General features: G+C 38.2%; 1 protein-coding gene across 4 annotated transcripts in view; it reads right to left on the bottom strand.

Moving 5' to 3' along the window:
- The window catches only part of LOC149219666 (putative casein kinase II subunit beta-4), a 101,570-nt gene that overhangs the window by 16,232 nt on the left and 60,921 nt on the right, over positions 1–24,417 (bottom strand). For all 4 annotated transcript variants that reach the window (XM_089384435.1, XM_089384438.1, XM_089384436.1 and 1 more), the window contains one exon: positions 14,187–14,408. In XM_089384435.1, the coding sequence (XP_089240561.1) occupies positions 14,187–14,408 (222 nt within the window). The remainder of the gene's footprint in view (positions 1–14,186; positions 14,409–24,417) is intronic.

Below are 24,417 nucleotides of genomic sequence, written 5' to 3'. Positions count from 1 at the left end.
CTCCCTCAACATGAGTTCTGCTTACCATCCTCAAACAGATGGCCAAACAGAAGTTGTCAATAAATGTTTGGAAGCTTACCTTCGTTGTTACGCCACAGACAAGCAAAATAAGTGGGTTCAGTGGTTACATTTCGCTGAATGGTGGTACAATTCCACTTACCACACATCAATGAAAATGACTCCTTTTCAAGCCCCATAAGGTTATGAACCTCCGAAATGGAAGGACCTTGCTATCATCGAGACGAAGCTGCCAGTTGTTAAAAACCAGTTAGAAGAAACCCAAAAAGTCGTCCAAAGTCTAAAAGAAAATCTAAATAATGCAAGGAATCGTATGAAACAACAAATTGACCAAAATAGAACCGAGAGAGAATTTAAGGTTGGAGATTGGGTATTTGTCAAACTTCAACCATACAAGCAATCGTCCTTAAAACAGAAAGGAAAAAATAAATTGTCACCAAAGTTCTATGTGTTGGACACCTAATCCTCTAAGGGTTGGTGTGGAAGCTGAACAGCCAAAGGGAGTCCAAGGGACCACTTGGAATATGAAACCAAGGGTCACTCCTATGTATTATAAATGTATATCATGTCAATAATAGAGGTAATCTCATGCTTATCATTCACACTTTGTGTCTGCCATGTATGTGTTTAACATGGTATCAGAGCGGGTGATATCCTGCCCTGCTCATATTTGAGCCACTTGTTTTATGGCCTTTCTATGCAGGTCAGTTCTGCCATCAATTCTGCATTTCATAAATGTTTTCTCAGTGAAATTATAGCTGCAACCTTTGCTCGCATTTGCATTTAGTAACGCTCTTCCTTCAATTTGGGTCCTTCCTACATTGCATTTATTTACCTCTCAGTTTTTGTGCCTACTCGAATAGTATGTCGGTGGTCGTTTCTTTGTTAGTGTGTCAAGCCTGAAACCTCCTCAGCGCTGTCCTCGGTAGTTTCTCTGTTGGTGGAATGAGCGCAGTAGTTTCATATTGATTTTGTGGCATCTCTCATGTCAGTTCTGCCCTTTCTGCTGCTTGTCAGAACTTGAGCATTTTATTCCTGGTTCTGTTGATGTTCAAGATACTCTGTGTTAGAGTTTTGGTGCCTCATTATTTTTCCTAAAATTAGTTCTGCCCGCATTCCTGCATTGAGAAGTATGTTGAAAGCGTCCTGATGATCGGCTTCCATGGCGAAATCACCGGCAGAGAGGCCGGAGGGATGAAGGGCGTTCCAAGGGCCAACAGAGTCCAGCAAGCATTGAACGACCTGAGAATGACCGTGTTTAGCAACGTGCATGAAGGAGTGAACTTTGAGAAGACAGCCAAGAAGCTCCAAGATTGAAGAAGAGGTCATCGCTGGGAAATGAACCAGACGAAAAACTAGTAATTGGAGGTGTTTCCCCAGATTGCGCTTTTGGCGAAAAAGCATTTGACACCTGCTGGCCCATGTATAATCCAGAAGCAGCTGATTGATAGGGACTTGGTGCCACAAATGGCATCCATTGGGTATTAAAATCCCCATGACCAGAACCAGGTGCAACCAAAGAGCTGTGTTAGAAATCGTCAAAGTAGCTTGCAACGATCCCATGCTTGGAAACATGTTTCCTTGTGTTGCAAGTAGTTCACCTACAATATCAAATGGGTTTGTGGATTTCAAAGGTGGATTATAATATGGCACTGGACCCGGCAAAAACACTCTATAAAGAACACAGTATGGCATGCGGTAGATCCAACAACATTGGGCTGAATCCCCTTGGCCTTTCCATCAATTTGCGGCGCGTCTGCATCGGCAAAGAAATTAAATTCTAGACTGAACACTGTGCAAGAGCATCACTGGAAAACAAATTCCAAAATAAAATCTAAGCAAGAGCGTTAATTCCATAATGAAATCTGCACAACAGCGTCCCTGAAAAATAAATTCCATAATGAAATCCGAACAACAACGCCTCTGAAAATCAAATTCCTAAATGAAATCTGAGCAAAAGCGTCGCTAAAATTAAATTGCAAAATGAAATCTATCAAGAGCGTTGCAGAAAATCAATCTGTTCTCTACGCATGTGGAGATGACGACTCTAATCTTAAGAAGCCCTCGCCCCACCCGGATCTTCATCACAAAAAGAGAGAAACGGTAGACTAGGGGCAACGACGGGCTCCCTTTTATTTGCTATCGATTCCTATGGGGTGTGCACAGTTGAAGAGAGGCATTGACAGTGCAAGGCAAAGATTGCTTTCTAATGAATCGTTTAACATGTCAACAAGGCCTAGCTGTGAGTTATCCGCCAAATTATTTTGCCAACAAGCTTCTTGTTAAACCTGAATAAAACGTGACTGTCGTCGCTCCATTTAAGCTTTGCTTTGTTTTAAAGCAATGGCTGAGCTTCTGCATTTAAATTGCTAAAAAATAACATGACCAACAATCTTGTCGTTAAGCCTTGAATAAAATGTAAGTACCATCACTCCATTTGAATTTCACTTTTCTTTCTAAAGAAGTCGTCTAAGCTTCTGCATTTAAATTGCCAATGAATTTAACGTGATAGCATTGGAGTCGTAAAATTGCGAAGACATATCAATAGCATTCTGTTAAGTTTGATATTGCTGCCATAGCCTCAGAGAGCTTTGCCTTCAACTCGCTAGGATCTTTCAGTACCACATTATCCACTGAGGAAACACTCTGACTCCGATTGTCCACAGAATCCTTTGGTACTGATCCATCCTCTAATGATTGTGGTTCAGGAGAAGTGGTCTGGACTGAGTGGGGTTTTCTTTCTCACAGAGTTGAGCCAACAGTTTTATATATATATATATATATATCACCATCAGACCAGGCCTAATTTCTTCCTTAGACTGAGTTATTTATGAGCAGAAGATCGAAGAGGATGTGTTTATTTATGAGCAGAAGAAGTGTTGTAGCAGTGTGGCAGTGAAGGAGGAAGAGTCATTCTTTTGTGCACCCAATTATCACTTGCGTTCTCCTACAGTTCCAAATTTGTGTGTGCCTCTTGGATCGCTTTTTGTATGCATGTAGCCACCTATACATCAGAGACCGAGTTGATTTCTTACACCTGTAGCAGCTTTTTTGAGAGAAAGACGAGTTGTTCTCATCTCTGTAGCAGGCTAGCAGCCTATCACTACAGATCTGCATTTCCTATTCCTGTAGCAGCTCATTCTTGGAAGGGGACGGACTGATGTGATTCTTGTAGCAGCTTGTTTGGAGTGCCAAGTTGGGTTCAAACAGTCCCAGATCAGCCCATTCAATCTTTGTCCATTGGGATAAATTACCAGGTGTATTCTCTGCATTAGTATTGTAAAAGTTTGGCGTTGCTCTCTGTGCTGGTTTGAAACATTGAAGGTTGCGAACTGAGTTTTATTTATTTTAGATTATTGTTGATGAATTGAGTTGACCTATTGAAGTTTAAAAATGACTCAAATTGGCAATTTATTAGAGTTATTAAGAACTCTAATTATGTCAACTACTGAAAGCACAATCAACATTAGCAAGGAAACTCTTTTTGACATTCAAACTTGCTTGCAACATACACAAGAGAAGATTGATTTTTTGTAGCTTGAATCACAGCTACAACAGAATAAACATCATTCTGAACCTATTTTTGTTCAGAACATTGAGATAGATTCCCATCAGCAACAAGAAATTGCAAATGCAGTACCCATTTCAAGAGCAGTTTTGTATAAAGATGTAGATATTCAAGTTCCACTTCCCAAGCCCATCATCAGACCTTGGGAAGAGCTTGTCCACAACAAGCACAGAACAGGGCTTGGATATGATAAGGAGGTTTCCTTTCATATTCCAGATTACTCAAAGCCCATCCAGTTTCAAAGTGTTGGATTCCTTCATGACAGTTCACCTTCACTTGTTCCAGATTTTGGTCCTTTTCCACAGCATCAACAACAGAATGTTAAATGCCAACATTGTGACCGAGTTGGCCATGTGAAAGATCATTGTTTTGATCTTCATCCATGTAAGCACCGTCATAAAACCAGTCATTCTTCAAACAGATGCTTCAAAAACAAGCCTCCTGCAATAACAAAGATTCATCTTGGATGGATCGCTTCTTGGCAATGGGCATCAACAGCCAAGAAGATATTTCAGTCATATCTCATAACTTGTTCTAGGGTATTGAACAGTCTTGCAGTTGAGTTTTCTCCATCATCTCACCTTATATCTGAGGGGGGAAATGATGGTCATCTACAAGCTTCAAAGCCACATTAAGCGAGCCTGAGCCACAACCTACCATACTAGATTCAGTGTTGTAGCCAGAGACAAAGATGCCCTGAGCATGCCTTTAGTTGTTGATGCCTCTTCAAAGAATTGAGGACACTTCCTCTAGTAGAAGACTTCAGCTTCTTGCCAATTTTGGAAGAGTTCCCGGAATTGCATTAAGCATTCCATTGTTGGTAGTAATCCTTAAACCATCACAGATTGAGACCTCCCTTTTCAGGTTGAGGTTCTCCCTTTTAAGCGAGGTGAGACCTCCCTTTCATGGTTGAAGGTTTCCCTCTTCAAAACATCAGGAGCACTTCCTCTAGCAGAAGACCTGAGCTTCATGCCAGACTTGGAAGAGTTTTGAGAATTGCACTAAGCGTTCCAGTGTTGGTGGTCATCCTTAAACCACCCCCCTTATACCAACATTTCAAAGAGCACATTCAGCCTAGTGCTGCCATGCATGTTTTTTCACATTTGTATTACAACTCTCTTCTTGGACTCATACATACCCCTTTGGATTAAGGGGGGGAACGTTGGACACCTAATCCTCTAAGGGTTGCTGTGGAAGCTGAACACCAAAGGGAGTCCAAGGGACCACTTGGAATATGAAACCAAGGGTCATTCCTATGTATTATAAATGTATATCATGTCAATAATAGAAGTACTCTCATGCATATCATTCACACTTTGTGTCTGCCATGTATGTATTTAACACTATGGACCATACCAGATCAACAAAAAGATCAGCCAAGTTGCATATAGTTCAAGCCTTCCGGATAAAAGTCGTGTCCACAACGTCTTCCATGTATCCTACCTTAAAAGGGCGCTTGGTGACCATCAATCAGCACAAACAACGCTTCCATCCTTAGATGAGGAAGGGAGGGTCATTTTAGAGCGAGAAGGTATCATATCCACCAAGGAAAAGAAGCTCTAATCTCGTGTAATCAAGGAATACCTGATCAAGTGGAAGGACTTACCAGAAGAAGAAGCTTCTTAGGAGACTGGAGTATTTCGTCAACAACATCCGTCGTTATGTATGCTTTGAGGACAAAGCATTTTTTGGCAGGCAATGTTATAAATAATTAGTTAGTTATTTGTAATTATTAGTTTATTAGGCAAATCTTTGATCATGCCCATTCACCAAGACACGCCCAAGGTTGTATTTAAGCCAGGGCCTCTCACTCTGTAATAGATCATCCTTCAATCATTATTAGTAAATATATATATTATGTTAAATATTGAGTCTTTGTTCTCCAACACACTCAGATCCATCCAGATGTCGAGGTCTTATATGTTAAATAGTGAAACTAGGATCAAATTCCAATTTGGACAACTCATTTCAAGGAGATAATTATTGCATTAAATTCCTCTTTTCGAGAGGACCAAAATCAACCTAAAGATCAATAAAATCATACAAGAAGGATAAGTGTGTTTTTGAATTAAAGCCCACACATGTGCAAATTGTCAAGGTCGACTTCAACATCATGTAGGCTCATGAAGCCCAAACGATGTCTTTTCACCCTCATCAATTCTTATATATACAAAAGTCCTCAAGCCTCATTTGGCACTTCATCACCTCACATCACATCTTCTCTCTCCTATTCCTATTGGTTCGTACAACTCAAATTGGAAGGATTTCTCTCACACATGCGAAGGACATGTGGCAAGTAAGGAGTTGGTTCAAGGTTATTTGCAGGGAGTTTCATCTAAGGATTAACAGAGAGAACTAGTTTTTTTCTATTGAAACAAGTATTGCCTTGTAAAGAAATTTGACTGCTCATACTTTTCTCAATAAAATTCTATAACTAGTAGAGGGTTTTCCCAGTTGGGTTGCCTAGAAAAATTTATTGTCTCTTGTGTAATTGTGTCTTTATCTCTATGTTTAATTATGATGGTTCTCTTATTGGGGAATTTTGTATCTTGGTGATAAGTCAACTAGCTACGATATACTTGACCTCAGTAGTGCTAAGGGCTACAAAATTTTGTTTCCTGCTCATCCATGATATCATGGCATATTCCAGATTAAAACAACATCCGAAAGTACTCTTCCTGTTGACATATCTCCACAAAATTAGCCACGACATCTTCCTAGAAGACAAAATTGCTCTAAAGACTCTAAAAGAAAAGAAAAGGAACCTTTTGGCCTAGGAGACAACAAATGGATGCAAAAAAGTTGAGAAATTTGGTTTAAACAAGGCGAAGAGAATACTAAATTTCTCCATAAATATGTCAATAGCATCCAGAAGTTGTCTAGGCTAGATGGATCCAAGGCCACTACCTTTTAACAATCTTGTTGATAGTGACTAGCTTGATTCTTATATTTCAAATAGTTATATAAGGACTCAAAAAGGGTTGACATTATGGAGATTCTAAAGGTTGCATAACACTTCCCCAAATTCATAGAAGAGGATATTAATGAGAAATTGATAATAGAAAGTCACCAAGGAGAAGCTCAAAGAACTAATTTATTCTTTTGAAAAAGAAAAAAGCCTTGGATTAGATGGATGGACCATTGAATTATTTCAAGCTTCTATGATATGTTGAAAACTGACATCCTGGTTGTGGTGGAAGAACCTAGGTCATCAGGAAAAAATTTGGGATCCCTCAATCACCTTTCCTATGCCTAATTCCTAAAATAGACAATCCTCTTATTGAAGATTTTAGATCTATTTAATTTATAGTGTAGTTTATAAAATTATAGCAAAAGATATCTATCATAGACTTAAATTAGTCCTCTCATCAATTATTTGAATTTCTCTTAAATAATTTGGTTTCTTAACATATTGCCAAATCCATGATCTATGGGAATAGCCTAGAAAGCACTTCACTCAATTAAAACCAAGAAAATGTCTACCAAGGTTATAAAGCTTCATTTTGCCAATGGCTTTTGACAGCATAAATTGGAATGTATTTAAGGCTTATACTTCTACATAATTGTTTTCGTCTCATGTGTTAACTAAATAAAAGGTTGTCTTAGTTCTTCCTCCTCTACTCTAATCAAAGGGTCAGCCTCCAGATTCATTATACCTTGTAGGGGTTTGAGGCAAGGATGTTCTTGTATCAAGTTTCAACTACTTTTGTTAATCATTATTGAAGGCCTCGGCATAATTCTTAGGGACCTCAAGTGAAGAGGAAGACTAAAAGGTAATAATATCAATGGTGTTGTTTCGATCACTCAACTCTTATTTGTGGATAATGTCTAATTGTTAGGTGAATGTTCTGCTAGGGAAGGCAGTATAAGAAAGATCATTGAACCTTTCCGAGATAACTAGTACGTAGGGCAACCTTAAGAAGTCTACTACAACTTTTAATGGCCTAGATGAGAGACTAGAAAGAAGAATCAATCAAATCCTTCCTTTCAAGGTACAACCTTTCAACAAAGGAATGAAATACTTGGGTTTTGTGCTAAAGGCAAATAATGGGTACAAATATTGGCTCCAACTGTATCAAAAAGTGGGGAAAATAATCACACGTAAGTGCATCAGGAAATTATATTTAGGAGGCCACATAGATAAAACTTCATGCTAGAGGCAACTCCAGTGCACTAACACTCCTTAGCATACACACCAAATGGCATTTTGGAAAATATAAGGAAGAGATGCTTCAGAAGTTTGTAGAAAGGTAAGAAAGATAGGGGTACTCCCACAAATTAAAGGCAAAAGTTGGCTAAGCATAAAGGTGTACATATGTTAAATTTCTGAATTCCAGATCTGATTTATATCCCAAGCAATTTTATAACCCCAAAATTTAATCAACCTAGTAAACGTTTTCTGAAATTGTTGAATAAAAATACACTAGTATTTTAACAATAAAATTTGATAACAGAAGCGCAAGTAGAAAATCAATCACACAGCAGAAAATATAAACCCTCCACTTTATCCTTCACTTTATTCCTTAGAATAAATAATGGCTCCCTTACAAGGAAATTGGCCCACAAAGAAATTAAAAAAAAAATTACAGCAATTGGAACATGGAAAACTCTACTCTATGAAAAGCTACACCCGCACGCAGCCTTCCTCCCTCCTAGTCGGCACACACGTCGCTTGTGAGTTGGACTATCCACAAGTGCAACCTACACTCATCCTTGTCATCACATGTGGGCCTTCCCTCAACTCATGTGATTCTCCTGGAGCTAGATCCTGCTCCCATGTGCTACCCTCTAGAAATCTGGTGCTTAACAACTCATACGGCCTCAACCTCCACTGAGTTCCTTTCTCTGAAATTCTACCTGCAAACTTTTCCCTCTCTTCAACTTTAAGTCTCTTACTCTTCACTTGAGAAAATCTCTCTCAAATCTACAAATCACTTGCACCTATAACATGTCTTCTTCCTTCCCTTAGGTTGTCATTATAATTCTTCATTGAGCCATAACTCAAATCCTAATCTACAAAGTGATGGATAGCTAGGATTAAATCCTAACCCACTTGAGATCGACGGTTGAGATTGTTGAGAGATCAATATGCTTATGAATTAGGGTTGATTTCTCTGACATGATAATTACTTGTGAATTTGTTGGCTAGTTTATTAAATTGATTTTTCTTCCTTCATCAAGCAATTACCAAAAATGCATAACATGAAGATCACAGAAGACAAAAGAACACAAAGATGTAGGCTCTCCAAGCCAGGGCCAAAACCCCAGAAGGAGGAAAACCCAGAAAAATTCCTTTTCTTATAGAATCAGATCAAAGTGAGAAATCCAAGACCCAAGACCATGACAAAATTCCACTCCTTCAAGACACCAAAGCAAGCCCTCCAAATTTTGTATCAACGTGATAGACCCCATCGTAGAAGATATCATTAATCTCAGCCACAATAACTTATATCAATCTCTGCTCCTATGCTACAGGGAGCTCGCTCTTTATCACGGATCATTTTCCTCAGAGAATCCACACTTATTTCAAGTCATCAATGACAGAGAACTCAAATTTACTTCAAATGTATAACTCAAAAAGCTTGCACTTCTTTTCATATACAAAGCATCAAGAACTCGCAAGTCTTTTCATTAGTGTGGCCTCTAAACTTTGCATGCCCTTGCCTCAAAACTTATTACAGAGAAGCACTGAATTGCTTGCCGAACTAGATGAGGATATATGCGAATATATAGTTGTTCTCATATGCGAAAAGACACGTCTATTGAGTGAGCCGACTTGTCATCCAAGAAGGTCGACTTGGCTTCTTGAGGTGAATAGACCCAAAATTACATTTTAAATTTTCTTTTCTTTTCCTTACAAGAAGTCCAAATAGGACTTTGACCCAATTACAAGACTTTGACTCAATGAATCCTAGAAGCATGAAGAAAATGCTTGACTAATGAAAAATAATAATATAAATTTTATTTTTGTTCATTTTGCTTTACAAGTACAAAGATAATTATGAAGACCGAACCTAGTTACATTTTTCAACACTCCCTCTTAACTAGGGATGTATTCATAATTACACAACTACATACAAGGATACTCTCAAATTGAAATATTGTCATAAGAAGAGATCAGATTGATAAGCCATCATCAAGCATCAACATTATAACCAGCATTTTCAATTTGCAAAATAGCAAGGCCTTGACTAACAAGCTCTAACTCTCCACTAGATTAGAGCACAATGCTGGGAGGCATACATTTGGACACCACCACCATCGCCTCTCAAGGCACATACCCCATCTGGATGTTCACCAAGTATGTCCTTACAAGACTATTCTTATCTTGGATTCCCAATCCTCAAAGAATATCGGTCCTCTTTGACTACTCTTATCTTGGATACCCTGCCCTATCCTCAAAGAGTATCGGTCCTCGGGACTACTCCTATCTTGGATTCCCAATCCTCAAGGAGTATTGGTCCTAGATGCTTATCCAATCCTCCATTCTCCCTACCAGTGCCTTCACTAGACTTACAGTTGTTAGTCCTGGCCTAGTGCATGACACATGGAGAATACAGTGTCCACCATCACTCCCTCTCAACCAAGGAGGAGATCCTTACTCCCTCTCAACCAAGGAGACATAACCATAGGCTTTAGCTTGTCTCATTCATCAGCTACTTGTTCTTTCGTGGAGATCTTAGTGGTAGCTTGTAGGGCTTCTAGATCTTTGCAAGGCTTCTTGGCTCCTAATAGCTTCACATCATATCGAACTTCGACCTTCTTGGATCTTTAATAATCATCATGTAACTTTGTCATCAAACGGTTCATCTATCATCTTCAAGGAGCCAAACTTCCTCACAACTGCTAGCACATGCCTTCTACCTTACATAATAGAATTATGCCCTCATGCTCTTCCAAGCCATCATTAGTGTTGTCCACTCAATCCATGAGCTCCCAAATCGAATTAAATGGTCGTTGGTACAATATCATCAAACAAGTTATCTCAATTGCTAGCTTCTTCACACACTTCTGCAACAAATCCTTTCAGGAAGCCAAACCATATCCCATCATTATCAGAGTTGCCAAATCACAATGGCTTTTAGTCAAGGTGTTGGATTCTTCAAAATCTTGTTGTTTGCTTCCTCTGAGGTCAACATTGCTTTGCATGGTCTATCTTCATATTGCAACAGAGTTCTGCTTCATGCTCTTCAACTTTTAATCATCAATGTTTTCCAAGAACAAATTAGTTAGTTGTTGGTAAAACAACATCAGAACTCTTCAACTTCTTGCTTTCTAATCGACTTCTTTGACGCAAGCTTCAAACTGCTCCCTTCTTCTTCATCTTCATGCTTTTCCACGTTCTTTTACTTCTTCCTTCTACTAGTCAAGTTTTAGGTAAATCTTGTCTTGACCTGCAAACTTTGTTAGAAGATCATGGAAGAACAAAAAGACAAAGTATAGCAATAGTGGTAACTAAAGAAATATAGAGAACTTCTCTTTTTGAAGAGGATTAGCTCCCTCTTAATCTTGTTGTTCACCAACCTTGACATACTTGTCAAACTCAAGAACTAGGTTTTTCTCTCTACAACAGAACAACTAGTTAGGGATTTCGTATCTAGGGTTTCTAATCCAAGTCTCAGCTAGGGTTTACCAACCCTAAATACCAAAAATCTTCAAGACTTTACAAATTGTAAGATCTACAAACCCTAGATTCTTTATGGTCATCAAGACCTACTACAAGCATGTTGTTAGCTGCAAAACCCTAATCATATTATTGACATGCCTTTTATTTCATTTGTTGATCTAGTCTTCATATGCAGTGAACTATTCGGTGTGCTATCATATCAACAATATGAGACTGTAGGTCCTTAAGTGCTCATCACCTAGTGAACAACATAGATCATAAAAGCACAAAAATGTTATACATACCTCTGCAACCTTACTTTTTCTCCATCATGTATTCGAGTATCGTAACTCCTTAAGATTGCTTACTGAATCAGACTCACTTCTGAAACCAGATCTCAATATGGTCTTCACATAGATCAAGCTTGATGTGATCCGTGTAATGGTGTTTATAGGGATAAGTTTCACAGTTCTTCAATATGTCTCCAATGTCTGGGTTGCTTTGAGTTAGATATCTTCTCGTGATTCTTCCACAGTTTATAAAATCTTGGTTTCTGTCACAGGCTTTCGATACTTTTCTTAGTCCATTTAATGAAGAGATATACTTGCTGCTTCATATACAGAGATGGTCCTTCCAAACTCGAATAACTCAAAAACTTTTGATTGTCATACATCGTCATAGTTTTATTTGTTGTGATTACAAATTCTTCAATGATGCTCGGTCTTGTATTGTAGATCTTCATAAATCAATCCTTGATCTGAAGACCTTTCACAAAGGGCCATCTGTTATCTTGATTTGTTTCTCCAAGTCAGATTATGCTACAGGAATCTTAGAGATATGTTGGAATACCACAGGATCATGTTGGAGAAGTATTATCAAACGCATAAGTTTTGTTTCGGACTTCTTCCTAGTTGCTCAGATTGACCACAAACTTGGGTGCCACAATTTTGTCCTTAAAAGATATTGTAGTGAGCAATAAACTCTTTATATATAAATCTTGTTCTTTGCAGACTTTGTCACGTCCCTCAAATCTTTGTCATATAAATCACAGTCTCATTGTTGTATACATCAAGTATAGAGTGTGAGCCTGGGAGAAATAGCGAATCGTAGAACTTCGTTAAATGTGAGCCAAGTATAGAGTGTGAGCCATTATGTAGAATGTAAACCATTGTTAAATATAAGTCATGTTGTAGATTGTGAGCCATGTCTAGAGTGCAGACAAGTCATCACAGAGATATGTCAATGCCACGTTGAATAGTAACGAACCATAGTGACATACAGGCCACTTTGAATGTATGTGAACCATCATAGAGAGTATACAGAATATTTGAGTGAGCTACCATATAAATGTGAGCTTCAAAGATCATATACGTACCATAAAAGTAGAGCTTGAACAGACCTTTGCAACACAGAGATTAATCTTCGATCGTGATCATTTTGCATCATAGGGGTTACCTTCTCATCGCAAAGTTTATGCTCTTTCAGTCATTAACAGAGATAGGTCATAGATTATAGTCACTACAGAAGTCAGGGTCTTCTTCATGTCGTAGAGATAGAAGATCATTTATATGCCCAGAATCTTGTCCAATCCACAGAGACACAAGCTACAGCAATTCATCAACAAAAGCTACAGAAATTCGTCCAATAAAAGCCATAGAGAGAGAGATCCAAAGACTTTCAAGGATACATCAGACTTCAAATCTTTGATAACAATCCAAATGCCAATAGAATGTGATCTTCATGCCTCCTTCTTCAAACCTTAGCTCTGAAACCATGTTGAGAAATCAATAGGCTTATGAATTAGGGTTGATTTCTCTGACATGATAATTACTTGTGAATTTGTTGGCTAAATTATTAAATTTATGTTTTTTTCCTTCATCAAGCAATTACCAAAATTTCATAACATGGAGATCCCAGAAGACAAAAGAACACAAAGATGTAGGCTCTCCAAGCCAGGGCCAAAACCCCACAAGGGGGAAAACCCAGAAAAAATCCTCTTCTTATATAATCAGATCAAAGTAGAAATCCAAGACCTTGACAAAATTCCACTCCTTCAAGAAGCCAAGCCAAGCACTCCAAATTTTGTATCATCATGATAGACCCATCACAGAAGGTATCAATAATCTCAGCCACAGTAACTTATATCAATCTTTGATCCTATGCTACAGGGAGCTCGTTCTTTATCTCAGATCATTTTCCTCAGAGAGTTCGTACTTATTTCAGGTCATCAGTCACAGAGAACTCAGATTTACTTCAGTTGTATAACTCAGAAAGATCGCACTTCGTTTCTGATACAAAGCCTCAGGAACTCGCAAGTCTTTTCATTAGTGCGGCCTCTGAACTTCGCATGCCTCAGGAGTCAGAACTTACTACAGAGAAGCACTAAATTGCTTGCCGATTTGGAGGAGGATATATGCCAATATATAGCTGTTCTCATATGAGAAAAGACACGTCTATTGAGTGAGCCCACTTGTCATCCAGGAGGGCCGACTACCTCAAGTGGCATCTACCATTTCAGAAAAATCTTGGGACGTCATTTTATAAAAGAACTGAGCATGTTTCAAAACTAAAACTCGTGAAAATTTTCTATGGTGTGTCCATTAATCCAACACAAAAATCCCAGAAATTCTCAAAGTTAAAAAGTTAAAATAAAATAAAAAATAACAAAAGGAGAAAGAAAAGAAAGCTGTGAGAATGATCTTTTTAACAAAGCCTCTATAGCATTGTTTCTGCTGGTATGTCTAACCTCAAGATTTTGATTTTATATTTTTTATAATATTGCTTTTCCCACATATTTAACTATTCTTAGAATGATATTTTCAGATATATTACCAGATTTTTGAAACCTTTAAATCTCTTGATATTAGGATTCTTGATTCTTAAGTACTAGGATGCACAAACATCAAAATGAAAAAAGTGTGTGTGTTCATTGTTTGGAATGCAAACAATAAAAGCACTCTTAATGTAAATACTAAATATCACAAATATACTTACCATTGGGGGATTCCACATCTAAAATCAAGTCAAGAGCATGATCATAGTAAGGGACTTGACTACTAAGTCCACTAAGATTGAAGCTATCTTGAATGTACTCATCATCAACTTCACAAATGAACTCGTTGCCTCTTAAACTGCAGAACCATGAGATCCAGGATGTGTCCTCTCCATCAGAACCACTGACATCTGATTCTTCAGTATCTGTCTCTGAATCCTCCTCTGAGTTATGTAAAAGCAAGTATCAGGGACCAGTCAGAATGAAGTAAACACATCGAGAAGCAAAACAAAAGCTGGATGCAAGTCAAACCACATACAAGAATCACAATAAAACAAACTGAATTAATAAATTCAAATCATTAGGGCCAACTACAGAAACTGATTGGAATAAACAGGAAAGAATATAAAGAAATCAATTTATGTTCACAAAAAAAAAACTAAATGTTCAAGAACTAATGCAGCTACCAAATTAACCTTCAAAATTCATCAACTATAATTGATTAGATCAGAAACAAGGGGCAATAGATACTGCATGCTAAAGACAGAATGTAAAGCAACATCAACAACATAACAATGACTGCCTTTAAATTATTTATACACGGCTTCTATTTCTGTCAGCACCACATTAATCTCTAGATTATTATTAGATGTTCCATAAATGCAGCTGTGTTATTTTGTTTTTTCCTGGGCAAAATTGTCTGCAGATGCAACGGCTCCAGGTAACTCATATATTGCTATGGCTTGGAATCCATAGCAAACTTCAAACAGCAGGTACCCAATAGAACAGATGCAACTGCTCCAGCTAATTCACATGTCGATATATGTTGGAAAATGGAATGCATAGCAAACTTCAAACACTAAGCACCCTATAGAACTATGTGCTGCTTGGTTGTGCCTATGCTGTTGAATAAGGTAAGTACCTGTCCATTATTCAGTTTTCTCATGATGGATTCTTAGAGAATGTATTAAGGAAGCATTGACCATTTTAGTTTGCCCATCAATCCAAGGATATAAAGAAATTAAAAACTGAAGCTTGTTTCCTAGCCTTTTCCACTAAGCCTGCCAGAAGTAATGTTATCAGAACCGTGGTTCTCAAACAGTTTGGCCCTACCCGTAACTGATGTACTGAACCAGTTTTGGACCAGTTTTAACCTGAAATAGTCAGTTTAGGACAGAACTGGTACAACTGGCTGGTCCTATGAGGCTGACTGGAGCAATCAAAACAAAGGAAAAAAAAATCTCCCGACCCCCAAAAAGTGTTGAAAAAATTAATATAGTTACACGAGATGTCAAATATGATATGTTATTGAAATGGAGTCATTCAATACAATGAGGGAGGCCCCTTATATTTCATTCATGAGATAGTTGTACTACCTACTTGACCTAACCACTTAATATGATTAACACTTTATTATTTTGACTAATAACACTTAATTAAGTCACTAAACATAAGGTGACTTTATTACTTTGGACTAGCATATGGAGTGTTAATACTCCAACGCTCCCCCTTAACACAGCAACTGTATTTTTAACTCTCAGCCCCCCTTACATCAGAGGATAGGTAATTACAACAATAATATAAGAACTAATACCTTATTTTCAGCTGCTCATCTCTCCAGATCCTGGGACCTTGGCTGATCCTCCATCAGATTATAGGATCTTCCATTTTGAAGACAGAATTCATCTACATCCCACCTATGCAATCATCTTGCCATTTCTTCTTATTGAAGCAGAATTTCAACTAACAAAAACATATCTCCATCTCTTCTTAATGAAGCACAATTGAATTCACCTCAGCCGGTGGAGTAATCTTAACTCATGTACCCTGTTGGAAATTTGGGTTTCTTTTTAAAAAGGTACACTCTTTATTGGTTACAAGAATTCATGGGGGCAACTTTCAATATACTTGCTCATATCTTTTCTATGCTCAATAAGGCCTGTGCTTCTGTTTTAGAAAGGCATGTTATTTTTTCCATTTCTAATTTGTGCAATATTCTCAACCAACGTTGCATGAAGCGTGGACGTTTTTTGGAAGCTAGGACGCGGCGAAACGTCTCGGAAGCGTCTACTATATATATAATTTTTTTTATAGTTTTTTGCATTTATATTAAAAAAACATCCAAAATACCAAATTAATTGTAGAAGATATGGAAGCATGCATATTTGTACATAAATCAAGATAGATATGGCAACCATTGTACATTAATGATTAATTATTTGAGTATCAACCATTTAGATGCATCAACCATCTAGAATCCAGATTCTTCTCCTCTTGTCTAGCCTTTGCTTCTACCTGGATTGTCTAGGGATATTAGTCAACATTGCCCAGTTTTGATCAAACTACCTAATCCAAGCCTTAAAATATGGCAGAAAAAGCTTAACATGCTTGATCGATGATTTTGACTTGATTGAAAGGTAATTTTTCGATAAGGGCATGACAAAGGAGTTCAACAATTAACATCATCAACACTAGGGTACCTATAGGGTTTGGTGCTCTTGATTAAATGCTAATCACATACCCTCATACATGATATAATCTAATGAAATGCCACAATCCCATTGATCCTGAATTCTTGAAAACTGTTAAGTCTGCTGAATTTTGAATAGGATATGAAATTCTTTTTTCTCCATATGAAGTCCAATGAGGCTGGAACCACTCTCAAACATCCCGAGTCATTTCATGGTAATGTTAAAAATTTAAGTAGAAAGATAAAAATGAAAAATAAAGGAGAATGTCACTTTTAAGAGGAGACGTCGAGGTATACAATTATTTTAATATATACATTCAAATTCATATTAAATAATGAAATACACATCCATATTCATCGTTCATACTGATACTGATATTGATACATGCATCATTCATACTCATCAGTCATCCATACAACACGAGATTCAATAACGAAATACGTTGATCCATATTCATCATTCATTGTTCTAGAATCTATATTGATTTAAATTTTTAAATTTATCATTCATCATTCTAAAATGTAAATTGATTTAAAATTTAAATTCACCATTCATCATTCTAGAATCTAATTCGTACTAAGAAAAATAGACTATAGAGATACCAATGTTATTGGAACTGAACCGGTGATCGAACCGGAAAACCCTCTGAACCGAGAACCGATAGGAACAGGACGGAATTGGTAAAAAAACAGTTAACCAAAAATAGTCAAATTTTAAAGAAAAGCATATATATTAATGTGCATCCATATGAATCCAAACCATTTATACACAAATAAGCAAAAGTTCTCATTTATATAGCATGTAAGGGTGCACATAACCAAAATAGCACTAAATGCAATCCATCTCTGAACCAAATATACATCAACAAATAGGGGCTCTAGATGGCCTCTAACATCAAAAAAAATCATGCTACAACAAATACCTACATATCATCAAAATCATTATCCATATTGGGATCTTTGTCATCAATATCACCCTCTAAGCACTAAAATGAGATTGAAAAAATGTAGCATGTCATGTCAAGATTTTGTTTAAGCGATGGGTACATTTTTAGTAGGGTCACGATAGAGGAGTTCAACAACCAAAAATATTCAAATTTTAAAGAAAAGCATATATATTAATGTGCATCCATATGAATCCAAACCATTTATACACAAATAAGCAAAAGTTCTCATTTATATAGCATGTAAGGGTGCACATAACCAAAATAGCACAAAGTGCAATCCATCTCTGAACCAAATGTACATCAACAAATAGGGGCTCTAGATGGCCTCTAACATCAAAAATAATCATGCTAAAACAAATACCTACATATCATCAAAATCATTATCCATATTGGGATCTTTGTCATCAATATCACCCTCTAAGCACTAAAATGAGATTGAAAAAATGTAGCATGTCAAGTCAAGATTTTGTTTGAGTGATGGGTACATTTTTAGTAGGGTCACGATAGATGAGTTCAACAACCCATGCCACTAACATCAAGGTACATAGAAGGTTTGGTACTCTTGATAAAATACTAGTTCCATACCCTCGTACATGACAAATCCAATGGAAACATTGCAATTCCCCTAATCCCGAAATCCTGAAAACACTATTAAGTCTACTGGATTTTGAGTGAGATCTAAAATTCTACTTTCTCCATATGAAATCCAATGAGGTCAGAACCACTCTCAAACATCCTGAGCCATTTCATGGTAATGTTAAAATTTGAAGTAAAAGGACTTTTACTTTAAGAATTTAACATTACCATGAATGGAATAGCAATAATAGGGCCATACACTTGAATATTAGGCTTCCCCGCACAAAAGCTCTTTAAGCTCAAAAGGGGTGCTTTTGAGCATTCCCCATCATAAGGGGTGCTTCTAGGTGTCCCTCTTTTGAGGGGGTGCGCCCAGAAGCTCCCCTTTTGGGGAGACGCATCCCCCACAATGGAAATGTTTCCCCTTGCATCTCATGATGTCTCGCCAAAAGGGGGACATGGGGAAATGTTTACCCAAACGTCCCTCGTCCCAAGTGTGTGGGAAGCGTGGGAGAATGCACCCCACCTTGGGGGATGTGTCCCCGTGGAAAACTGGTCCTAAACTCAGTCACCAGATTCGGCGAATTTCAACGATTAAATTCGAAATTCGGCGAATTTTAAGCAGAAACGAATATATTCGTTCGAGTTCGCCGAATTTTATGGCGAACTCGAATTTCAAGGCGAATTCGAATTTTTCCCGAACAAAATCGTTTGAAGTTCGATTAAATTCGCCTGATGTTCGATGAAATTCGTTTTTTTCGCGCGTTTTAGGCTTTAGCGCGCGGGTTTTATTGCTCGCCGGTTTCATTGTTGCATTGTTTGGATCCCTAGTTTCCTTCTTTACCTTTCATGTCTAGGGTTCGATTCCTGGTTTTGTACGAGCTCCGATATGAGGAGATCAAGCTACTACATTATATCTTGATATTACCTCACGATCTTGATATTATTTTGTACTTTCCGTTGGATTTCGATTTTTTGAGAGGTAATTCTTTCCCCTTGCCTTTTGATTAGAGTTTTAAGGGGGCCTGGACTTTGGAACCTGCCCTTCTGTTCTAACTCTATTTCGAAATTGTGAGATTTGACAGGCACAATTGGAAATACAACGGTTTTATTGTTTATTTTCTTATGGTGTTTTGGTGCCAACAGTTTCATCTTCCACAGTTTGTGTTGCCTTATGGCCTTTTGTTTTTCATCTCGTGTTTCCTATGTCTTGAAACACTTTCAATTCATGTTCTGCGAAAGCTGGATGATTTATTTGTCGGGCGCTCAATCTGCATGCCTTAATTGATGATTTATTCGTCAATAAAATCTAATTTGTGATAACGATCGTCCCTATTGGGCCACTCGACACTAGTTTAGGCTCATTTTCAGCAGATCAGCAGATTCACGAGTAACCTATTAATTCCCATGTATTCGGGACGCCAAACTGCTTATTTTTTTTTCTTTTAGAACACAGCTGAGCGGTGTCTGGATGTTCGAGAGCATTCGTAAAAACCGTTTGCTTGGTTTTGATAGTCTAATGGTTTCTTAGTGAAAGAATTTCGTCTTCATGCGAACTCTAATAATTTTCATGATTTTGATTTTCTCATTATTAGGCCTTTTATTAGTTTTCGTTTTCGACTGACAGTATGCAGGCAGTTGGTTTTACTTTGCATATTATTTTGACTGATCACATCAATCCAATTTTTTTAGCCAGGAATAGGTTTGATGGGAAGTTTGGTATTTTTTCAATGGAGCAGGATAAAGTGCGAACATTTTGCCCCTTTTCCGATTTGCTCTCACCAAAATCTGGTCACCAAAAATTTATTTGAATTTGACTTTAAATTGATTTTTTATATATATATATATATATATATACATTTTTTTTTCGAATTTCTATATGTCGAATTTTATCGACAAAATTTTAGTTGCCGAACTTTATTCGAATTTCATGGTCGCCGAACTCGAACTCGAACTCGAACCTGGTGACTAAGGTCCTAAATGACATGTACATTCAAAAGTATTACTACGAAAATTTTAAAGCCTCTGATTTTGTCCTTCATTCAATAACATTTCAAATATAACATTTTATGGAAATAAACATTGGATCAAAACTTATTATTACTACAGCAACCACTGCCCTCTTTACAGTATAGTGTCCACGACTCCACTTCTAGGGTTTCTTTAAATTCTACAATTTACAAATATAGATAGGTATGTTCTGGGTGTATACAAATTGTTGGCATCTATCTCAATTCAATTGTATCTGCTTTCAGCGTCAGATTTTTTTGCCCGGATCGTCTGCCTGTAACATATCTTTTGTAGCTCACCCACGATTTACTACACAGTGTTTCCGATCTGCAATGGATGTCTGAACTCTGGGATGGCAATTTTTTCTAAGCATTGAACCCCATTTGTGGTCTATTGCAAATTTAGGGTTCATTCTCTGGCATAAAAAATAGGAATCATCAGCTAAATTAGGTCTCTAAAATTCCTAGGGCATCTTTCAAGTCTTCTTCCTTCTTCCATGCATTTGTTTGTTGTGTACTTGTGTTTGTTGTGCTAGGGTGAAATTTTCCCAACTAATCCCACATCTCACTATTGTGCACAGATTTGTGTCGGCACATCTCACACATTGGGCTACTTATGTTTTCTTCTGTGATTAATATCCTTGCAGCTCATCGTTTTTCTAGTTGAGTCTGTGGTTTTGTTTCCCTCTGCTCTCCCTCTATGTACAATCCCATGTCTAAATATCGCTTTTTGTGCTCATCACATTCATGAATGTCAACCTTCAAAATCTGTATGATAATCTCCTCCTAAATTCATGTCATTGCATGATAGACATAATGCTCTCAATTAACTTATTTAAACTTGAATTTTCTTATAACCTTTTCAAACTTTGATCTTTTTATCGTATAACTTTCTACTTGCCTTTGGAAACGCTTGGGGCCATTCTCTCTCCTTGGGACCTGTGTATGTTCAAATTTCTAATTTATAAAATCTAAAAGCGATATCAAGCTTTGCTATCATATTAAAAAATAAATAAAATTTTTACATTTTTATATTTCACTCATAAGCCCCCACGGTGGGTGCCTATCAGTCGAACGAAGGGGCAACGACAAGGGAACAGTGGTTTAATGTTGACATTCCCAAGTATTACCCGTTAGAAATTTTATCAGTATTCGTTGGTTTATTTCTCCTACTAGTTAATCATGAACAAGTTATTTAACCATATAAATATCGAAATAAACACAATACAGTCTCAACCATCTACAGATCAAAATCTGAAAGAGATAGCAAACACACAAGTGACACCATTATTTTTGGACAACTCGTCCCCGAAAAAACCCAACTTAGGAAAACCGGTGCAGCAATCCTGAGGGTTATTTTATTATGCAGTCTTTCTGAGTACAACTGGGTGCCAAACTAGCTCACCCGACAGAGAAAATAATCCGGCAATAATACCTCTCTATTCGAAAGCAGATATTCGGAAAGTCAGCCCCACTAAACCATCTTCAGCACACTCTAAAGCTCAACATCAGCCCACCTGGCCTCAACGTCAGCCCGGAACCCCCTGCGTCAGCCCTCTGAGGCATTGCACAGCCTCTATGGCCCTCTACGTCACTCCTGCAACCTCTGCGTGGATGACGCAGACCCTTCTGGCCACTGCGCAATCTCTTTTGCCTCTTCATGGCTCTCTCTGGCTCAACATCTACCTCTTTCTGCTTCTGTGCTAGTCTCTCGGCACTATCTCTGCCTCTCTGCCTCGTACTCACTGCCCCTCGCTGCAACTGATCACTGATTCGTTTTCTCTTAGTGAACCTCGCTCTAGGAAATCGAATGACTAATCACTCGAGTGTGTTCTCGAACTAACCCTCAAGCCTCCTCTTATACTTTTCTTGTTGGTCCTTCAATGACCGAGATTACATCTCTAATCAACAGTTAAGATTAGATTTGGGTTGATCCATGTCATTTAGAATCTTCTAACCCAGTTTTATATATATATATATATATATATATATATATATATATATATATATATATATTTTACAGAAACAGTTATGGGACTTTCATTAACTATCTGGCAAAATACCATAAATTCGGTTACAAGAGCTGAGCCTGGTTTCTTGGAATCTCTCCAACCAGCTGAGCATGCCACAATCACTTGTGAATCGCGTCTTTTTACAATTTTTCACATGGCCTTTTCCTGCTGATTTCCCAAGCTTATGAATACAAACGAACTGCTTTAGCAAAAGACGGAAAAACATAAAAAAAAATTAGGGGATTGGTTCCCAAGAGATTTCATTATCTCTGAGAATAGTTCCAGCGTCTAACTGGGCTGCCTTATTTGCTTCTACATCTGCTTCCTTGTTATTGGTTCTCAGGATATGGAAGAATTCCAGTCTCAGGAGCTTGGTCATGCCTTTAATTCTTGAAATTGTCCTTGCAAGTCGAAGATCTGCCAGATTTGTATTGGTCACCATTGCATTGATGATGACTTGGGAATCTCCCAGAACAATTGCTTCTGTGAGCCCCAGATCCTTAAGCGTTTTGATCCCTTGAAACAGCGCCATGACTTCAGCTTGGATGCTTGTGGTGTGGCCTAGACCCCATGCAAACCTGTGGATGGAAGATTCTTTTGGATTTATAATTAAGCCTCCTACTCCAGCCATTCCTGGATTTCCCTTGGCTACCCCGTCAAAGAACAGGAGGGGAAGAGCTTGATTGGACAGCCAAGCTTGAAATTCTTCTCCATTTTTCCTTATTTTCCAGTCTTTGAGGCATATGGGCGATATTTTCGACTTTTGGAAATTTAGATTGAGAGCTGCTCCGAACTCAATGTCATGCTGGCTAAGATTTGTGTCATCATTTTTATCACTCAACCACTCATTTAGCTGTCCTTTAACTGTATTTGCAACTACCTTGTAGTTCTGTTCCTTATCCCTGAAGATCCTTCTATTCCTCTCCAACCAGGTTTGCCAGCTGATAAACTTGGGCAGAGCAGTCCATGCAAATTTGACAATCTTGTTTTTTGGGCCTGGTCCTGGATATCTAGCCAACCACCCAGCAAACAAATCCGGGACTGCGTGGGGGAAGATGGGCATCAAATTCAACGTTCCAAGGAGCTCCTGCCAAACTAGAACTGTAAATTTGCATTCCAGAGAAAGATGAACAGCAGATTCAGGATTTTCTTTGCATAGAATGCATCTTGATGGACCTAGAAATCCCCTTTTCTGCAGCCTATCGTCTGTTAGGATTTTTTGATGGCATAACAGCCAGCAGAAAAAATCAATCTTTGGAATGGTGGAGAAATTCCAGATACCGTTCCAAGGTGTCGGGTTGGGAGGAACGTGGGGTCTCTCCATGATTTTGGCATAGCCCTGAGCCACCGAATACCCAATCTGCTTCGCTCCCCAGCCTCTCGAGTCTTTCCTTCTTGCGTGAAGAGGTGCAACTCCATGTAACATCTGTAGCAGCGTTTCGTAGTCTGGCAACCACGCAGCTGGCACATTGAGCGTTTTCCAGCCATCCCAGCTATCTCCATGCCAAGTCGATATGTCCCAGAGCGATTTAATGTTTGCTTCTTCCATCCACGCCTTCAGCTCTCTCCTGAGGCTCGAGTTCACTAACGGAGGTCTGTTCATAATGTTGTCATCCCAAATTCTGATATGTTTGCCATTCCCAGGTATCCAATAGGCATTATCTCTTATAAGTGGCCCAACTTTAAAAATTAAATTGTTGAAAGGGGATCTAGAATGGACTTTGGACTGCTCCAGACATCGGAGTCTCTGACCTCTAAAATATTTCCTCCACAGCAACAACTGAACCCATCCAGGCTTTGGCGCTATGATCTTCCAGATCAGTTTAGCTCCCATTGCTAAATTCTGAGTGTTTAGATTTTTAAAATTTAATCCTCCCTCCTATAGCAGCCTGGATACTATTTCCCAGTTTACTAAGGAGAGTCGCTTCTCATTATTCTTGCCTCCTTTCCAAAGGAATTTTCTGATTAGCTCCTCCATGTTTTTAATGATTCCCATTGGCGCCAAAAGAACAGAGAAATTAAAAAGAGGCAGGCTGCTTAAAACAGATTTGATAAGTACTAATTTTCCGGCCATGTTGAGCCAAGATGACCCCCAGGCCTGCATTTTTGTTTTAAATTTTTCTATTTGTGGGAGCCAATCCTTGCTTATAGCCCTCTTGTGGAAGATGGGCAGCCCCAGGTACTTGAAGGAGGTCCAAGATGCTGAAGCAGCAAAGCCC

The sequence above is a fragment of the Pinus tabuliformis genome, chromosome Q (genome assembly GCF_031772625.1).
Source record: "Pinus tabuliformis cultivar Carrire ecotype Pingquan chromosome Q, CPIR1, whole genome shotgun sequence".
In the NCBI taxonomy this organism is placed as follows: Eukaryota; Viridiplantae; Streptophyta; class Pinopsida; order Pinales; family Pinaceae; genus Pinus; species Pinus tabuliformis.
Note: the sequence above shows the minus strand (reverse complement) of the source record. Positions and strands in the feature narration are given on the sequence as shown.